Consider the following 16,490-nt stretch of genomic DNA (forward strand, 5'->3'; position numbering starts at 1 on the left):
CTTACAAAGAATGACAAAGATATTCTAAATATTCATGAATAATTTAAGTGGATAAATTCCAACTTAGTCATTAAGATTTTCTACCTCTGTTAACATTATTGGAATGGTTAGCATTATTTTAGATAGTAACAATATATTGGAATGGTTATATTTACAAATAGATACTTTAAGTCCATTATTACTCTTTAATGAACTAACATATTCAGAAAAGAAACTCTATTTTTCACTAAACATCTAAATATGCAATCTAATCCACCCTCAAGAGCTTCAATATCAACATTTAACGTCTCCAACACTCCTAGTGCCCTTTGAAATCCACCACTGGAATCACCATTTTTTTCTCTTCCAAAGAGGGAGCACAAAACATTGTGGAGATCTGCAACCCCATTTGTGTTCTTCTGTTCCTTCTGTGAAGAGAACAAAACAGTGGTCTTCAACTTTGAGATCAAGGAGGAGGGCCCTTTTGTTCCAAATGTTGGCATGGACAAAAATACTAATATAGAATGTAATACAGAGATGGTGATGGTGTTTGATTCTCTTAGAACTCTAGCCAAAAATGCTAGTTGTTGATCTTGATCCAGTAAAGAAAAGGAATTAACCTTATTTTGCATTCTCTTTAGTTGAACAAGTTGTTTAGAAATTGTCTTCTTTGCCTTCTTCTTGAAGATATCAAGAGAAGAAATGTTGCTTTCAATGTTGGAATCTCCCTTTCTTCTACGTACTGTTGAATGAAGGTTTTGCATGTGTTCCTTTAGAACCAACAACAAATCCCTTGCAGACTCACATGTGTCTAGTAATGTGACTGAGCCACATAATGCTTCTTCTACTAGTTTCCCATCTTGGTAGCGTAGAAGAGCTTGTTGGGACTGTGGAGAATGGAAGAGCTCCTCAGAGCAGTTGTACACCTCAGCAAGCACAACTAAGTCACTCAGAATTGTTTCTGCCTCTAAACCTGTAGTGCTTGAGACAGGTTGAGAATGATGATGTTTTAGGTGGTTTAGAAGTGCTTCAACTCTCTGAGAAACTGAGTGTGCTCTAGTGGGAAAACTAATGGATCTTACAGGTTGATGTACATAAGGATATTTAGAAATGTCTTCCATACTTTATTTCAGTGTTTGCTAGAAGGGTGTTGCTGCTATAGCTAACACAAGATGCTTGATTGCTTGAATGGCAACTAGTCTTTGTTGAATCTATTTAAAGGACCATGATTTGGGGAAACTAAACATGGTACCATGTTTATGAAGGTTAATTATGTGATGTGTACATGTGATGGCAATGTGAGTCATCCAAACTTTCATATGACTTTCTGACATTTAGGGTCAGAAATTTGGCAGCTGTGTTGTGTCCATTTTTTTAATCTCCATGGTCATGGGATGAGCAAGATAGAATTTTATAACTGTGATAAACACAATGTCCTAAACAATGAATACAGTGAATTACTGGCTTGTGCTCCCTCTAAGCCATCAATAATTTCATCTTCTTGGCCACAATTTAATAATATAAGATATTTTCAAACTATCACTGTGTGTGTTCTGCTATCATCCTATCTTGTCAATTCATGTTCTATTTCAAAGATAAGAAATGAATAGATTTAATAATTCTCACCAACTCAAACTAGTGGTTGTAGCCTAAAGTTTCTACTGTAGTCCTGGAATCTAGGTTATTAGAGGACATATGAGTAATGTTTTGTTCAATTGTCATAATCATTTTTTTTAGCTGAGTTGTGATGTCTGCATTTAGTGTTACTGGGAGACAAAAAAGGACACTCAACAATGACACTTCTTCTACCTTAGAAATAGATGTGTTAGCATCATGAAAAGCATTACAGCATTAATAATTTCTGGTACTTGGAAATGGTGTGGCTAGTGGGTTTTTATCAAGAATAGGAGACATAATACACTAGAGAAATTGATTTCTCTTTATTGGTTTTTTTCTTCTGCGGAACATTTAGCTTAAACAACATTATGTTTGAAAAGCAATGTATTTAAGAATAATGTTCTCTGGCAAATTGTAGTTTATAGCAGTAAGGACTTTTTGTCAATAACTGTTGAATAAAATATTCATTTGCTCGTGTTACTGTAATTACAGTTGTTTTGAATCATTGAAAGTTATTATCTTAGTCTTGCAATATACTGATATTTCTCTAGTTTTTCCTTAACAAATTTATAAATTTAACACTTAATAATCCTTTAGAATGCACTTAATTTTATTCCTGGTGTATATTTTACATAACATTTATGTACAATTAATATTTTTTTTCTTGTCCATAAGATTTTCATATATCTTGAATATTTGTGAGTTGAACTGAACTGATCAGTAAAACATTTAAATTAACTGATAAAACTTGCTTTGAAATTAAATAATAAGAAAAAGTATACACGTTTCAAGGGACTAGACTACATATTTTGAATGAAGGTTGCACCTTATGTTGTCAGCATTTCTTGAATATCATGTCACTAAGCAATGTCAGAAATTATGTGATTTATTCTTAGGCCAAAGCAAAAATGTTGTATTTTGTGACTATTTCAACCATAATTTCTATCATTTGTTGTAATTTCTAGTTATCAATATTATCCTGTTTTAATCATTTTAAACTGAAAAATAACATTAAAGGTCTCTTTTTCATCAAATATTCCAAGTTGAGAAAGATTGGTATCAACTTAGAATGAATAACTGCCTAAAACACACCAATATTGTCCCCATGTGGATAGGGTGGATTTCAATTTTTTCTAACATACAAAACATATCTTCATTTTAGTTATGTTTTTAATGGGTATAACATATAAAACATTTTCATTAGCATACTCTATATGACAAAATATGCACTATAGAATACCTAAGGTGCATGTGATGTAACTAATCATTCATATCAATTATGATCCAAAATGTAATGTCCATTGACTAACATGTGACTTTGATTCTTGACCTAATCAATCAAACCTAAAACTAAAACCATTATTGTCATTTTATATTTTTAAATATTGACTAGTTATTTCTGTCACCCTTATTATATGTTAGTAGTTTATACTACAATGCACGTCTCATCAGCCACCCCTTCATTAAAACTCATGTGATTTCATTAATTAAGATATAGAATGTTAAATAGTAAAGCTTCTTATCAACTTTAATATAGTATATTACTAGCTTAACATCAATCAATATTTACCAGACTTGGTGGCAATGGATATCTACCACTAGATATAAATATTACTTTTTCATGTTTTGGTATGTATAATATTACTTTATTTTTTAAATTAAATTTATTATTATTATTATTATTTATATTTTCCATCATATTCATTTCCTTTTTCTGATCAACTTTACTATTTTTAGATCTTAGATTGTAATATTATTACTTTACTTAGTAATAAATTACTAATACTTTTATATTTTATAAATATTTATTATTTTTATTGTTACTATTTTAATATACTTACATTTGAAATTAAATATTATTCATATATATTATAAATTTTAATTAGCATTTTATTATTATTTTAAATATGTTTATGATATTCCAATATTAATAATATCATTTTATATTATAACTTTTAATTAATATTTATTATAAATTTAAGTATGTTTATGATATTTAAATATTAATATAATAACATTTTACTATCATCTATCATTAAGAGATAATTATTTTTACTAAATAATTTGAATTTTTACTAATCTTAATTTAATAATTTTGGAAATCTAATTTTCACACATTATATAATAAAGTCTCTGTAAATAACTTATTTTTAAAAAAATACTTCAATTTAAAACAATATATATTCAAGTAATATTTTTAATTTTTTAAAAATATTTATTTTATAATTATTTTAATATTCTTGTCAACATTTAATTGTTGTGTATATTGTCTTATTGTTTTTATAAACTTTAGACTATTATATCATTATTGTAGAAATAATTACTTTACTTTTTCAAGATTATGATTTATAAGTATTTCCAAAGATTACTTACATAAAGGTTGTTATTGAGCTTAAATGCATCCCGTATCTGATGATGATTATTACTTAAACCACATATTTTCATTCTGAATTTAATAAGTCTGATTTACATAAATGTGTTAAAGGTTTATTATTTAATTACAATATTTATTATTTCAATCTTATAACTGTGAAGAGCTACAGTGCCAAGGTACACCAAATTTAATAAGATTAGGTAATAACAATGTTGATTAAATGATGTCAAGTTTCATTAATTTAAAAACATTTTGATTTTGAATATACAATGATAAGTGTACAAATTTGCTCTTCTAGTGTACACTCACACTTACATTGGGAAAAAGAAACAATCTCAACTCTTAACTTGATTCTTCGTCATTATCCTCAGTTTTGGCAAAAGATGAACGGACAAGACAATTTGGATACTTAAAGGGAAGGGTTGCCAAAGGTTTATCATCAGACAATCCCTGACAGGCCAAACCAAACGTGTATCCCATTGCAAGAGCTACAGGAACAGCAACAGCATTTCCAACTTGTGTGTATCTGTAGAACCAGAATAATATTGCAACCAAGTTAGTTATAACTTATGGTGATGAAAGAGAAAGAATACTCAATCAATGGAGTAATATATGACTACATCAGGAATATATCAAAGAGATTTTGAACCTTGCTAAATCTTACCTCTCCTTAATAGGCCCACAAAGTTTATAACAATCGGGAAACCCTTGTAATCTTGCATTCTCTCTGATAGTTAGTACTCGATTTTGTGCTGGATGAAGAATGACCTGACATAAAGTAACATTCGAATTCAACGATGCATACAAAAGAATTGAAAAAACTACTATTCACATAACCATTTCAAATGGCTAAGATGGAACCATGATTTTGATTATTACATCAAATGCAATATAATTAATCCAAAAAAAATCTGCATTTGTTCAAATAATGTAGATAATGAAAGTAATAACCTGGTTGTGAGGCTCAGCCCTTGTCACCACTGTTGGCACAATCTCGTCCCACCACAAACGACCAAATGGTCTGTGTTTTGTCAGCAAGTTATATCAGAAATTCTGATACAGACAACTAAATACGTAATATAATCAATCACTTTGCATATACTTACTTAGAAGAGGTTCCACGAACGAATGTCATTGCATAATCCGGAACCTATGCATGAACATAAAATAAATATGTATTAGAGATAGGTATTCAACAAAGAACCAGTGTCAAAGTTCCTACGGAAAATAAGACAATGGCCTAGTACCAAAGGCTTCCCAGAATCTAGCTTCACTCTTTCAATCGATGGATCCCATTCAACTTTATTGTCCTTAACAAGTACTCCAGGTAGATCTCTGAAGTTTGCACCCTATAAAAGTTACCAAGAACCAATAAAATTAGAATAAACCAAAATAAATTTTCTAACAACACATAATGTCAAGTTATGAACCTTCTTCTGGGGAATCCGGCAAACTCTGTCATAATCATCTTTGTTCAATTCCAGAGGACGATGATCATACAGTATCCTACTTGCCATGCTTTGAGCAGTACCCATATTACCACCTACCATCTCTTCAAAACAAAAGACTTGTAATGTCAATATCTATAATGTAAAGTGGGATTATGTAATTGAGAGCGATGTGCCAAATACTATTACCCTACTAAACTACAGTCAATGAGTCAACCAAAAGCAAATACAGACCAAAAGAATATCCAACCATGTCTTAAATAAGAACACAGATAATTAGTAAGCAGATAAAGGCCAAGGACCTTAAAACAAAGTATAAATAATATTAACATGCTTTAAATGGCAGACACATATAAAAACGTACCACTTTTCTTCAATCTAATATACTTTTGAAACTCAGTACGAGCCTTGGTTCCATAATTCATTTCATCCTGCTTCTCATAATTTGTAACCTGGTTGAGTTGAGAATTAAGAAAAAAATGTGATCAAGATTCAAAACTCACATCAATCCAACAAATTTAATTAACTCATGTACTTCAGAACAAAATAAACATATAGACATACAGGTGGAAGATCTGATATTGCATCCTCAAGTAGGAGAGCTTCACCCAACTTACAGGTTTCCTTATTATTATAAGTAACTGTAATTTCCTGCATTGTAATGACAACTATTAATGCTTCCACTTCAAACTTAGTTAGATTAACATAGAAGACAATGCCTTTCAAGGAAGATGGAGAAAACACATCTAAATCTATTGTCCTTACTTCAAACTCAGTGGGTACGAAACCTCTTGACACGACCTCATGAGTTGGTAACGGATATGGAGGCAATTTCTACCCATCAAAGGAGAAAAAAAAGTGTAATCAAGTCAGCTAACTTCCATACAACATTGAAGTTATGCCACCACAACAACAGCAAAAAATTATATAAGCACAAGCAATAATAATTTTACCTCAGTAGGACGAGCACCCCAAAGAAAAACACGCATACGAAATTGTGGAAGGCCGTAAGACCCTGCTGCCATCATGCCCATTCTTGCTTGATAATTCATAGCCACAAGTCGACCAATAGCATAACGGCCCAGATAACCACCCGAAAACTTCAAAATGTCAACGACATTCTCCATGAGGATATATTTTGGCTTCAGAAAATCAATAATATCCATGTAAACAATCAACTGCTTATTTTTTATATCCTCTAACGGAGCTTCTGCGTTCCTGAAGCGGTTGAAACCGCTTACTCCTTGACATGGAGGTCCTCCACAAATAAAATTAGCATCGCCCTGAAAAAAGTTAAATGCAAAATCAATTGAATAAACATCACAAGTTAACCAGTAGCCTGTAGGCCAAATTTGGAGAATCTTACAGGAAGAGGCAATAACTTCTTCTTGTACCCTTTTGTCACAAAATTCTTCAAAACATCCTTGCAATCACTGGCAAAAACAAGATCAGAGTCATAATTCTGCAGAGATTTGGTGTAAAGTGTTATGTAACAGATAGCAGATAAGAAGGAATTTACCTCAATCCATCTATTGGCTCCCATGTGTCGTAACTTGAATCATAACCCATCCAACGCACCTGAGTGATTTAAAACAGATGTCAGACCGATTGATCATTAACTGAAACTTATTCATTGCACAGGAAAATAAATAAAAGAGGCTAAATTAACACCTGATATTCCAGTAAAATCAAAACCTAAAGTCACTCCTTGACAACTAATTGTTTAAGTTTACTTCTAAAGGTGCTATTGGTACCTCGGCTCATAAGATGAGAATTCCAATTTAAGTATCAAATTTTAAGAACTTCATTAAGTTGATTAGTAGAACAGCTATAGTAAATTGCAATAACTGTAATTCGTTGAATCTTATTTAAAAAGGAGTATAAGCTATTGAAAGATTTTATCATTTATATCAAACTGTACAAAAAAAAATTATAGCAGTTTGTTATACCCATGTTCTAGATTTGTATTAATTTTTGTCTATATATCTTATCACATCAAGTATAATAATCATAGTCATACTGTGAAGCACATGTTGCACCATTTTAAGAACTGATATCTGCATTAATACAGATATAATTCTCCTTGCATGCCTTGAAGAAATTAAAAATTTAGATCACCAAATAATTACCTTAGCCTTCTACATATGGAAGAACCAAAGTCATAAACATCAGGATGATTGTGTAAGCGTGTGTATTACAACCTTAATTGATACTCATTTGTTATACGGATTTCTCCCAAAATTAGACACCAAATAAATTTTAAGGAATGACAGGACGAGCGAAGAACTCTCCCGCGCATATGCCAATCCTAATAACACTAACAACATTCAACTAATTATGTAAACCAATTAATGTATTATGCAAGCTTGAAGGCAACATACTTTAAAATATAGTCCTGATTTCTTGACATTGTTTGGATCACCATGGCAAACAGCGAGTAACTTTTCAACTTCAAAATCCTCAGAGTCAGAATGATCTTCTGACTCTTCTGTTTTCACATTAACATCTTCATCATCAATTTCATCTTCCTCCATGTCTGGACCTGACTCTGAACGTTCTGATCCTAATAAAGAAAATTCTTCACAAAGTTTTGCCCAAGCTTTTACTAAAGCCAAAAAGTTTTCAGCAGGTTCATTTCTAACCTGAACGTTATTTTTTGAAAGTAATATCAGAACAAGATTGAAAATCCAATAAAAAATGACAATTAAAGCATGTTGACACAACCTTACCTGAGTTTCAGGATGGTTCTGCTTCAAACTTTTACATGCATGGGCATTAATGTCTACGGCCCACCTCTTTAAAGTGAAATATAAAATCATTATAAATTGCTCATAAAACAGCCAAATAAACCAAATTTTTCAAAAGAACCGCTCTGCATACCGTGACAAGTTTTACCCCAGCCAAGGATGCACCCAAACAAAGCCCCGTGGACATTGCTCCACAACCAGAATACAAGTCCAGCAAAGCCCACTCCGATGAATTGGAACTGTTCTTTTTAATAGTCTTTCCATTAGCAAGGTTAGCACCATTAAAGCAGCCACTAGATCCAGATTCACTAGAAATTGTGGATGATGCATCGCTCTCGCTTTTAACTGTGTCTGGATTATCAAAGGAAACCACATAAAAAGGTAAAAGTCAGCAAAGTATAGAGCAAAAACAATAGAGACCGTGAGTGGTTTGGTAATTTCATACAAAGCATCATAACATTCTTACCGTTGACAACATTGGAAAAGGTTAGGTATGGCAAAGTATACGTCATGTCGTAATAGTAATCACAAGGGGGAATTTTTCTTTCCTTTGTAGTCAAACCTACCTGTAGTATGCAAACTTCAAACACTTGTAACCAACTATAAAGGTATAGCACATGTCTTATAAAATCAACTATTAATTCAGTAATCTTATCAGACAATAAGACATTCATAGACTTGACCATAAAGTTTGTTGATATAAGCTTAAAGGAAATCTTGGGCAGAGCTTCCAAGATATGGATTTAAATAACCTAGAAAGGAAGCATATAAAAACAATTCCAAAAACTGATATAATACTTTCCAAACACCTAAACAAAATTCACAAAATTGCCAGACATTTGCACGAAACAATGTAACAGCACAACACTTACATTTGGGGTTAATTTAACAATGTTGACTTTTGAAACAATGCAATCAAGCGGATTTTCATCTTTTACATCAGATAAAAACACTCGTTTCTTATCCACGAGATCACCGTGACTTTTTATGACCTGCACTTGTTCAAAACTTCCAAAATGAGTTAAACCAGTTAACACATGGTGCAAGTAATACTAAACAAAAAAAAACAAGTCATGAAAAAACCGAGTCTTACTGTGTCCTCAGCCCTATAAAACCACCGAGCCATAAAATACATCCCATTATCAACGGTTGCAAACAGCTCAACAATCCGTGCAATATAATCAGGTTTACCATCCTCAGCCTGAAACAATTCAACAATAATATCATTTTTTTCAACCCTCTGCTCTCACCAAGCATAGCACAAAGAAAATTAAAGAACAGAGCTTTATACCTTGACATAAGCATCGTCATGTAGGTTAAACACAACCCCATCTATTTTAGCCTGACGATAATGACACGTGGCCAACATAACCTCATTGTCTTCACCCGTAGCCCTACACAGAAAAACGCAACTATATACATTAAAATTGAAGTTCGCGGATAAGAAACGAAGCAGAAAAATGCAAAATGAAATAAAACACTAACTCTTTTGAGATGCTAGCAGATGAACCCTTCTTTTTTCCCTGATTATTCATATACAAAAAAGAAATGAGCCGATAGAACAAACAAAATTAATTATAATAAAGAATTTTGAACGGAAGAGGTTAAGAATAAGACCTCGGAGGGATAACGGTGGGGCCACTTGGCACGGGCCTCGGTGACTGGAATTGGTTTTCCGACGAAGCAGACGACCGGATTAGGGGAAGAGAGCTTGGCCTTCTTGCGTTGGGAGGGAAGCAGCGATACGGTGTCGTTTTCTGCAACAGGTGGGGTTGATGCTCCGCGTTTAGGCATGGTATCGCTGCTTCGGGTGTTGGAGAATAAACAACGAAGATTGAAGATACACTCAGAGAAATGTTAAAATTCTGCGAATAAAAAGTGAGAGAAGAATGTAACAAGGAAAAGGGTTTTAAAAGGCTGCAATGGCGGGAACTTTAACTTTGGAGTCATTATTTTCCCCCTTTAGACGCTTGAAAATTTAATAAAATAAAAAATAAATAAATTAACTAAGATAAAATATTTGCATTGCATTTATTTGGTTTTATTAGTTTTTTTTTTAAAAAAAGGGGAAGAAGCGTTTGTTTTAGAAAAATATTATCTATTTATGTAATGAAATTTCTCTCATTCATCTTTTTCCTTTTTTTCTATGTTCGCGGGAAGGAAAGAAAATAAATAATATTGTAACAGAGTATGAAGAGATGACATGGCAAAACGTTGTAATTGAATTTATTTATTTTTATTTAATTCTAATTCAACTTTCAATTAGTTTTTATCTTTTTACATAATTATGCAAATTTATTTTCTCAGATTTCAATTGTATCATGATATAGTGGCACGCGATGAGTTGATTCTAATATACTCTTTAATTAACTCCAAATAAATGTAATTGAATTAGGTTGAGATGAATTTATGTTCTTTTTATCTACAACTCAATGCAATCATAATTAAGTTGGATTAGATTGTGTCAAAAGTTCAAGTAACTAAAAAACAATTACCACTTTATAACAAAAGAATATTTCAAGATAAATATTTTGAATGATTTTTTAATGAAGTAGTGATTATAGTCATGCTATCTACATAAATTATATTAATGTAATAAAATATAAAATTATTTTTATAGTTAAAATATCAGAACATTAATACTTATACATTTATTTATTTATTATGTAGTCATTATCTATTTTAAAACTCAGTCTAATTTAATGGCTCAACATAATCCTAAAAAATACATTTTGAGTTAGATTGGGTTGGTACAATCCACTCATACCGTTGCAATAGATACAAATTTTCAATTTTTTTAAACGTTGATTGAAAAATCTAAACTTGTCGATAAACATAAAAAAAAATGATTGAGATTAACGGAAAAAAATATAATAAATATACCACTGAGCATTAAACAAAATATATTGAAAAACAACATCGCATTTTTATACAATGGAGAGGAATTTTGACTATACTTTTAGCGCAATTTTTAAAAAAAATTATAAGCATTTTAGACATTTTGATTATTTTTTATTTTCTATTTATTTAATAAGTAATGAAATTATTATGAAATTTAAAAGGAAGTGAATTTTATGCATATTCTATAAAATAATTTATTTCATTTTTTAGTTATTATACATTAGAAGAAGATGTTAAATTTTAATGTTTCGGTTATTGATTATTTGAATTTGTTCCTTTTTTATTGTCCTTTTTAAACTTTAATTTTCAGAATAAAATATAATATTGAAAAAATGAATTTTTTATTGTCGAAAGTGTTTGAATTTTTCCGCTCATTTATTATAATTATGAACTTATTTTTTGTAACAAAAATTCATTTACAAAACATAAATAAGAAAACATTTGGTAAACAAAAGAGGTTAAGAAAATTGTTCATTTATTTGACTTTAATATATCAAATAGGGTTTTCCAGAATCATAATACTTAATGACGGTTGAAAATAAATAAATAAACTCCTTTAACAATTTAAAATAATAATATCTTTATAATATTTATTTTAATTTAAATTTAAAATTATAATATATATTATTATATTATTAAAGTGGACTGTAAAGCTTCTTTTAAGAAGTGTAAAAGTCAAAATATCAGCACTCTAGTAAATTTGCAAATAATCTGGCCGTAATTTTTTTCAAAAAAAAAAAAATATATATATATATATATATATATCTAAATTAATTTGTGCCTAAAGTTATTTCCAATGCAAATTGCATAACATAACATAACATGAAGTTTTATTTCATATACATCTCATTATCTCATATTATTTTTAGGATATTTTTACAAAATTTGTTTCAATACAAATATTTGTTTCATTTTTATGAGTGAGAATTTTAAATTTAAAAGTTAATAATTTTAAAACTCCAAGACTCCAATTTTAAGCATAACATCATGACTATAGGCTAAGTCAATATATCAAAGCATGAGTTACTGTTAGGAAAAAGCTAAAAATCCAGTGCCATTGATACTTTTTAAAAAAAAAAATAGTTAACATTTATCCGATGACAAATAAGATTGATGTGACAAAGGATAATTTGTTAAATATTACATATTCTTATAGAGAGTGGGTTGTCATTCTTTCAATATGGATATGACAATAATTTCAAAGTTGTTTCAATGAGTGATGTTCCACTTGTAGAAAATCCTCTGACTTTAAAGTCATTATATGATTTTATATATAAGTCAATGAATAATAAGATATATCTATTTTCTGAGAGGATTGAGATACTTATAAGCTCATGAGCTTAAGTACACACTAAAATAAAGTGACTACTTTGTAATACTCATTTAGGTCACGTTCTTCTTTACGTGTGTCACATTATTAAGATGTATTAAAAATTACTTGGTAGTTAAGATGGAACATTGAATAACATGAATAGTTAATGTCGAACTATAAAGTAAACTACCATTAACATCGATTTTTATTCACTTACATAATATTTTGTAAATCTCTATTAGTTAGGTAGTGGATATATAATTTTTGAGAAATTGTTAGTTATCAAATGGGAGTGTGTTAACTTAGACTCTGAATATATCACCTCCCTTTATACTCGAAAAACTTCATCCTACCAAATCTAGAAAATGACATTTGAAAGTTGCCAAAATTACAACATTCTAACAGTTACACACTTACAAAAATTCAAAAATCTTTATGAAGTGAGAAGATTAAGAAGTGACACCCTTTGTTGTATCATGCACCTAAAGAGACAATCTAGTCCTGCCTCCAATTCTCTAATGCTCCCCTCTACTTCCCCTAATCCTCTCTTTACAATTTGTACTTCTGTTTTAGCATCAATTTTCTTACAACGCTTATGGAAGTTGCAGAGAGCAACATCAATGTCCCCCATCTCATTTATGACCTTATTTTCCTTATCAACACTGGTGGACACCATTCTGCTCAACATTGACCACCCACCAATGTTTTTCTTCAACACTGGTGCACACATGAAAAGTAAGAGTTTCTTGAAAAATGAGATGGTGATTTTGCTTATTTCTCTTAGCACATTGATCACCATTAGTAGATGGTGGTCTAAGTCCAAGAGAGGGTATGTATACAATTTAAAACCATTCTCCATTTTCTTTAATGCTTTGAGTCTTTTTGTGATGTCTTTTCTTGCATTCTTTCTAAAACAAATGTAACCACAAATTTGGCTATTGACACTTGAATCCACACCCTTTCTCCGCAAGGCTGATTGAAGGTCTAGCACATGTTCCTTCATCTGTGTCAACAATTCTCTTGCTGATCCACACGTGTCAAGCAAATAAACTGACATGTCAAGTGGCTTCTCTACATGCTTTCCTTCATGGCGTAGAAGAGCTTGCTGAGTGAGTGGACAACCAACAAGTTCCTCTACACAATTATACAACTCTGCAAGCCCTTTTAGACCTTCTTTGATAGCCTCACTCTGTGATTGTGATGAGGCTTCCCAAGTCTTCATCCTCTTCAACACTATTTCGATTTTGGGTAATGAAGAATGTATTCTACAAGGCAAGCTAATGGATCTAACATGGTAGTGAAATTCCTTGGCTATGTGTGAGACAGACATGTTTTTCCTATGTTGCTAATTGTTCTGAAACACTAATGAATTTCTCAGGGTTGTAACAAGACATATATATAGAAAGTACCACCATGGACCCTCTATGGCAAGTAATATGTTTTATTCATGTTGTGGAAGTAAGTATCCCCTTACCAATATTGAAGATTTTTTTGACATTTCAGCCAACAATGTTTAGTACCAAATGCTTTGTTTAGTCTCTTGGTGATTCCAGTGGCAACATATGGTGCATAAGAAATTGTTTAGGAGGCTAAGATTGCAGACATGTGTTAATTGGAAGAATAACATTCCTTATTGTCTCCCCAATCATTGGCAGAAGGATCTGCTTGAAAGATTCAATTGAAGCAGTGGCATTTGTTGATGAAATCCTGAAGCTGGCAGTGTATGATTGTGTTGTTTTTAATGATGATAAAATGTAACACTGTACATGAAAAAGGATTAGAAAAGGTAAAACGAAAATGACAAAGAAAGCAGGATCTAGCACGAAATGTAGAGGGAGAATCTAGGTTTTGGTGTGAGGAGGTATAGGGTTATTCCGTCAAACATCAATAATGCAAATACATTTTCTTCGTTTAACGTTGTATTCTATGTGCTGGAAGATTCCAGACAATTTATGTCTCGTAATACAACAAAATATTGTGGTCAGGCAAAATAAATTGATCTGGTTAATTTTAAAACATTTAACACTTAATTTTTAACCTTTAATTAATCCACTAACCTTAGTTTAGTGTATGAAAAAAAAAACTATTGTTATGAAACCTACTTCAATTATTCTGTGGCTATTCTTAATTTAAATAAACTTCAAAGGAATACTTAAATAAAAAATTAATACATATTTACTTATTTCCTTTAGAGAAAAAATCAATTCAAATCATTATGCTTGTCATTTAGAAAGAAATTTTGGTATCAATTTCTTGAAGTATAATATTGAATTAATAAACTAAATATTATAAATGATATGATAATTGTAGTAAACAGTGTAATATAAAAATAGGATAACGGTGAAAAAATGCAAATAAATAAATAAATAACCTTATTTAGAAAAAAGTAATAAGGAATTTCAATTCATATATAAAGAATAAAAAAATACATGTGAATTATATGAAATTAATTCTAGGGGTATAAGTCCGTTCAAATCAACATAATCCAGGTTATTAACTTATGTTGAGTTTTTTTTACATAATTAAAATCTTTTTAGTAACATGTTGAATTTTAAATTTGATAAATCCATGTAATAAAAATATTATTTATTTAAGACTTATTTTATAAAAAAAAATACAATTTATTTTCTATGATACGAATGTTGTTTTTTTATTGTGAGTAAATATTTCACATGGCATATATTATTTTAAATAAATGTTTGTGTATGACTTATTTGGTGGAATCCAAATTCATTAAGGCTTTATTTGGATTAGGAAGTGGAAATTAAAGAATGAATTTGAGATGATTTGAAGAGAAAGCATAAGAGTTTTTAGATTAAGGTAAATAGAGTAGAAAGTATATGGAAAGTTTATAAAAGTTTTATAAAAGTTTCTGAGTGATGTAATGGGTGTGATTGAAATTGTATTCTTTTAATTGATAAAAATATAACTTTACACATTTGCCCTTACATTTAAAAATTGATAACAAATTAATTTGATTGATTATTTGTGAATTATAATTGTTTTTAATTAAAATTATTTTTTCAGCAATTGAAACATTATTTTTATACAGTGTTGGAGCTAACTTCGGAAAAATATAAATTATATAAAAATTTTTGGATCATATTTATGATTCATAAACTTTATTTAGAACAAAGTAGTAATTGTGAATTATTTATTTTTCAATTATAGTTATATGTAATTAAAAGATTATTTTTGATACTGGAACAAATAATTTTTGATAATGTGTTGGAGTTATAATTCGATAAAGGAATTTTTTTATGAAATAAATATTAATGCAGTATTTTAGTTTATTAAACCAAAATTCATTGATAAATTTTGTGAATAATAATAATAATAATAATGTTTCGGAAAGTCATATGAATGTGATACATATTAATGATACATTAAAATATGTATCATTCAAAAGAGTCATGAAAATCCTTATTTTGTTTAGGGATTCATGTCATAAATAAAATTACAGATTCGAAAAGAAAAACACATATGCATAATAAAATACAACCAATTGTTTACGTAATTTAGGGATTTGTAGTTATTATCTTGACCAGCTTTCTAATTCTCTACTCGAGAGGCAGACTAAAGAGTTGTTTTACCGCATTAAGATGACCACACAAGAAATCATAACAGTTATCCAACAAATCTTCATCCTGTATGTTCATCTCCACTAACATTTCCTAGATATCAGATTCATAGTACTGGAAAGTCGATGTACGACGGAGTGTGCGCGTGTATTCACAAAATATGGAGTTTCGTTCTTCTTTTGCAACAACATGGCGTCTATTATATTGCAGATTTTCTTTTGTAGCATTAGCCACTCGCTGTGATGACAAAGCAACAACCTCAAATGAAATGGCTTGTCGCTCAGCAATATGACATAACCTATCTGACTTATCATTACCCCTCCCAAGGATATCAGTTAATCCTTTCAAACCTTGTGTTAAGCCTTTCCAGTTGCAGATCAATGACGTCTACCATGGGGACTTTTCTTTTTTAGCCTCTAGAAGAAGAAGTACCACCTGATGGCTGGGATGGTTGAGGTGGCACCAATGGGGGTGCTAGATTAGGGCCAAGGCTGTATGAATCAACATTAGGATCAACTGAGCGAGGAGTTT

The 16,490-nt window shown here is 30.5% G+C and overlaps 3 protein-coding genes across 3 annotated transcripts; all 3 read right to left on the minus strand.

Annotated features, from left to right (window-relative positions):
- Nucleotides 1-134: 134 nt before the first annotated feature.
- LOC137809662 (uncharacterized) lies at nt 135-1,236 on the minus strand. Its single transcript, XM_068610761.1, has one exon. The coding sequence runs from the start codon at nt 1,098-1,100 to the stop codon at nt 186-188; it is 915 nt and encodes a 304-aa protein (XP_068466862.1). The 5' UTR covers nt 1,101-1,236; the 3' UTR covers nt 135-185.
- A 2,946-nt stretch (nt 1,237-4,182) lies between these two features.
- Nucleotides 4,183-10,051, minus strand: LOC137811011 (putative DNA (cytosine-5)-methyltransferase CMT1). The gene is made up of 21 exons (XM_068612559.1): nt 9,783-10,051; nt 9,651-9,688; nt 9,457-9,559; nt 9,259-9,366; nt 9,038-9,157; nt 8,632-8,731; nt 8,299-8,516; nt 8,148-8,213; nt 7,800-8,060; nt 6,938-6,996; nt 6,785-6,851; nt 6,372-6,701; nt 6,184-6,252; nt 5,983-6,069; nt 5,783-5,870; nt 5,401-5,522; nt 5,218-5,319; nt 5,077-5,120; nt 4,922-4,991; nt 4,635-4,738; nt 4,183-4,496 (listed from the first exon to the last, which is right to left on the minus strand). Exons 1-21 carry the CDS (start codon nt 9,957-9,959, stop codon nt 4,313-4,315), a joined length of 2,517 nt encoding a protein of 838 aa, XP_068468660.1. The 5' UTR covers nt 9,960-10,051; the 3' UTR covers nt 4,183-4,312.
- A 2,760-nt stretch (nt 10,052-12,811) lies between these two features.
- On the minus strand, nt 12,812-13,708 carry LOC137809239 (uncharacterized). The gene has a single exon (XM_068610373.1). The coding sequence runs from the start codon at nt 13,706-13,708 to the stop codon at nt 12,812-12,814; it is 897 nt and encodes a 298-aa protein (XP_068466474.1).
- Between the last annotated feature and the right edge of the window lie 2,782 nt (nt 13,709-16,490).

Source organism: Phaseolus vulgaris, chromosome 2, assembly GCF_000499845.2.
Source record: "Phaseolus vulgaris cultivar G19833 chromosome 2, P. vulgaris v2.0, whole genome shotgun sequence".
Taxonomy (NCBI): Eukaryota; Viridiplantae; Streptophyta; class Magnoliopsida; order Fabales; family Fabaceae; genus Phaseolus; species Phaseolus vulgaris.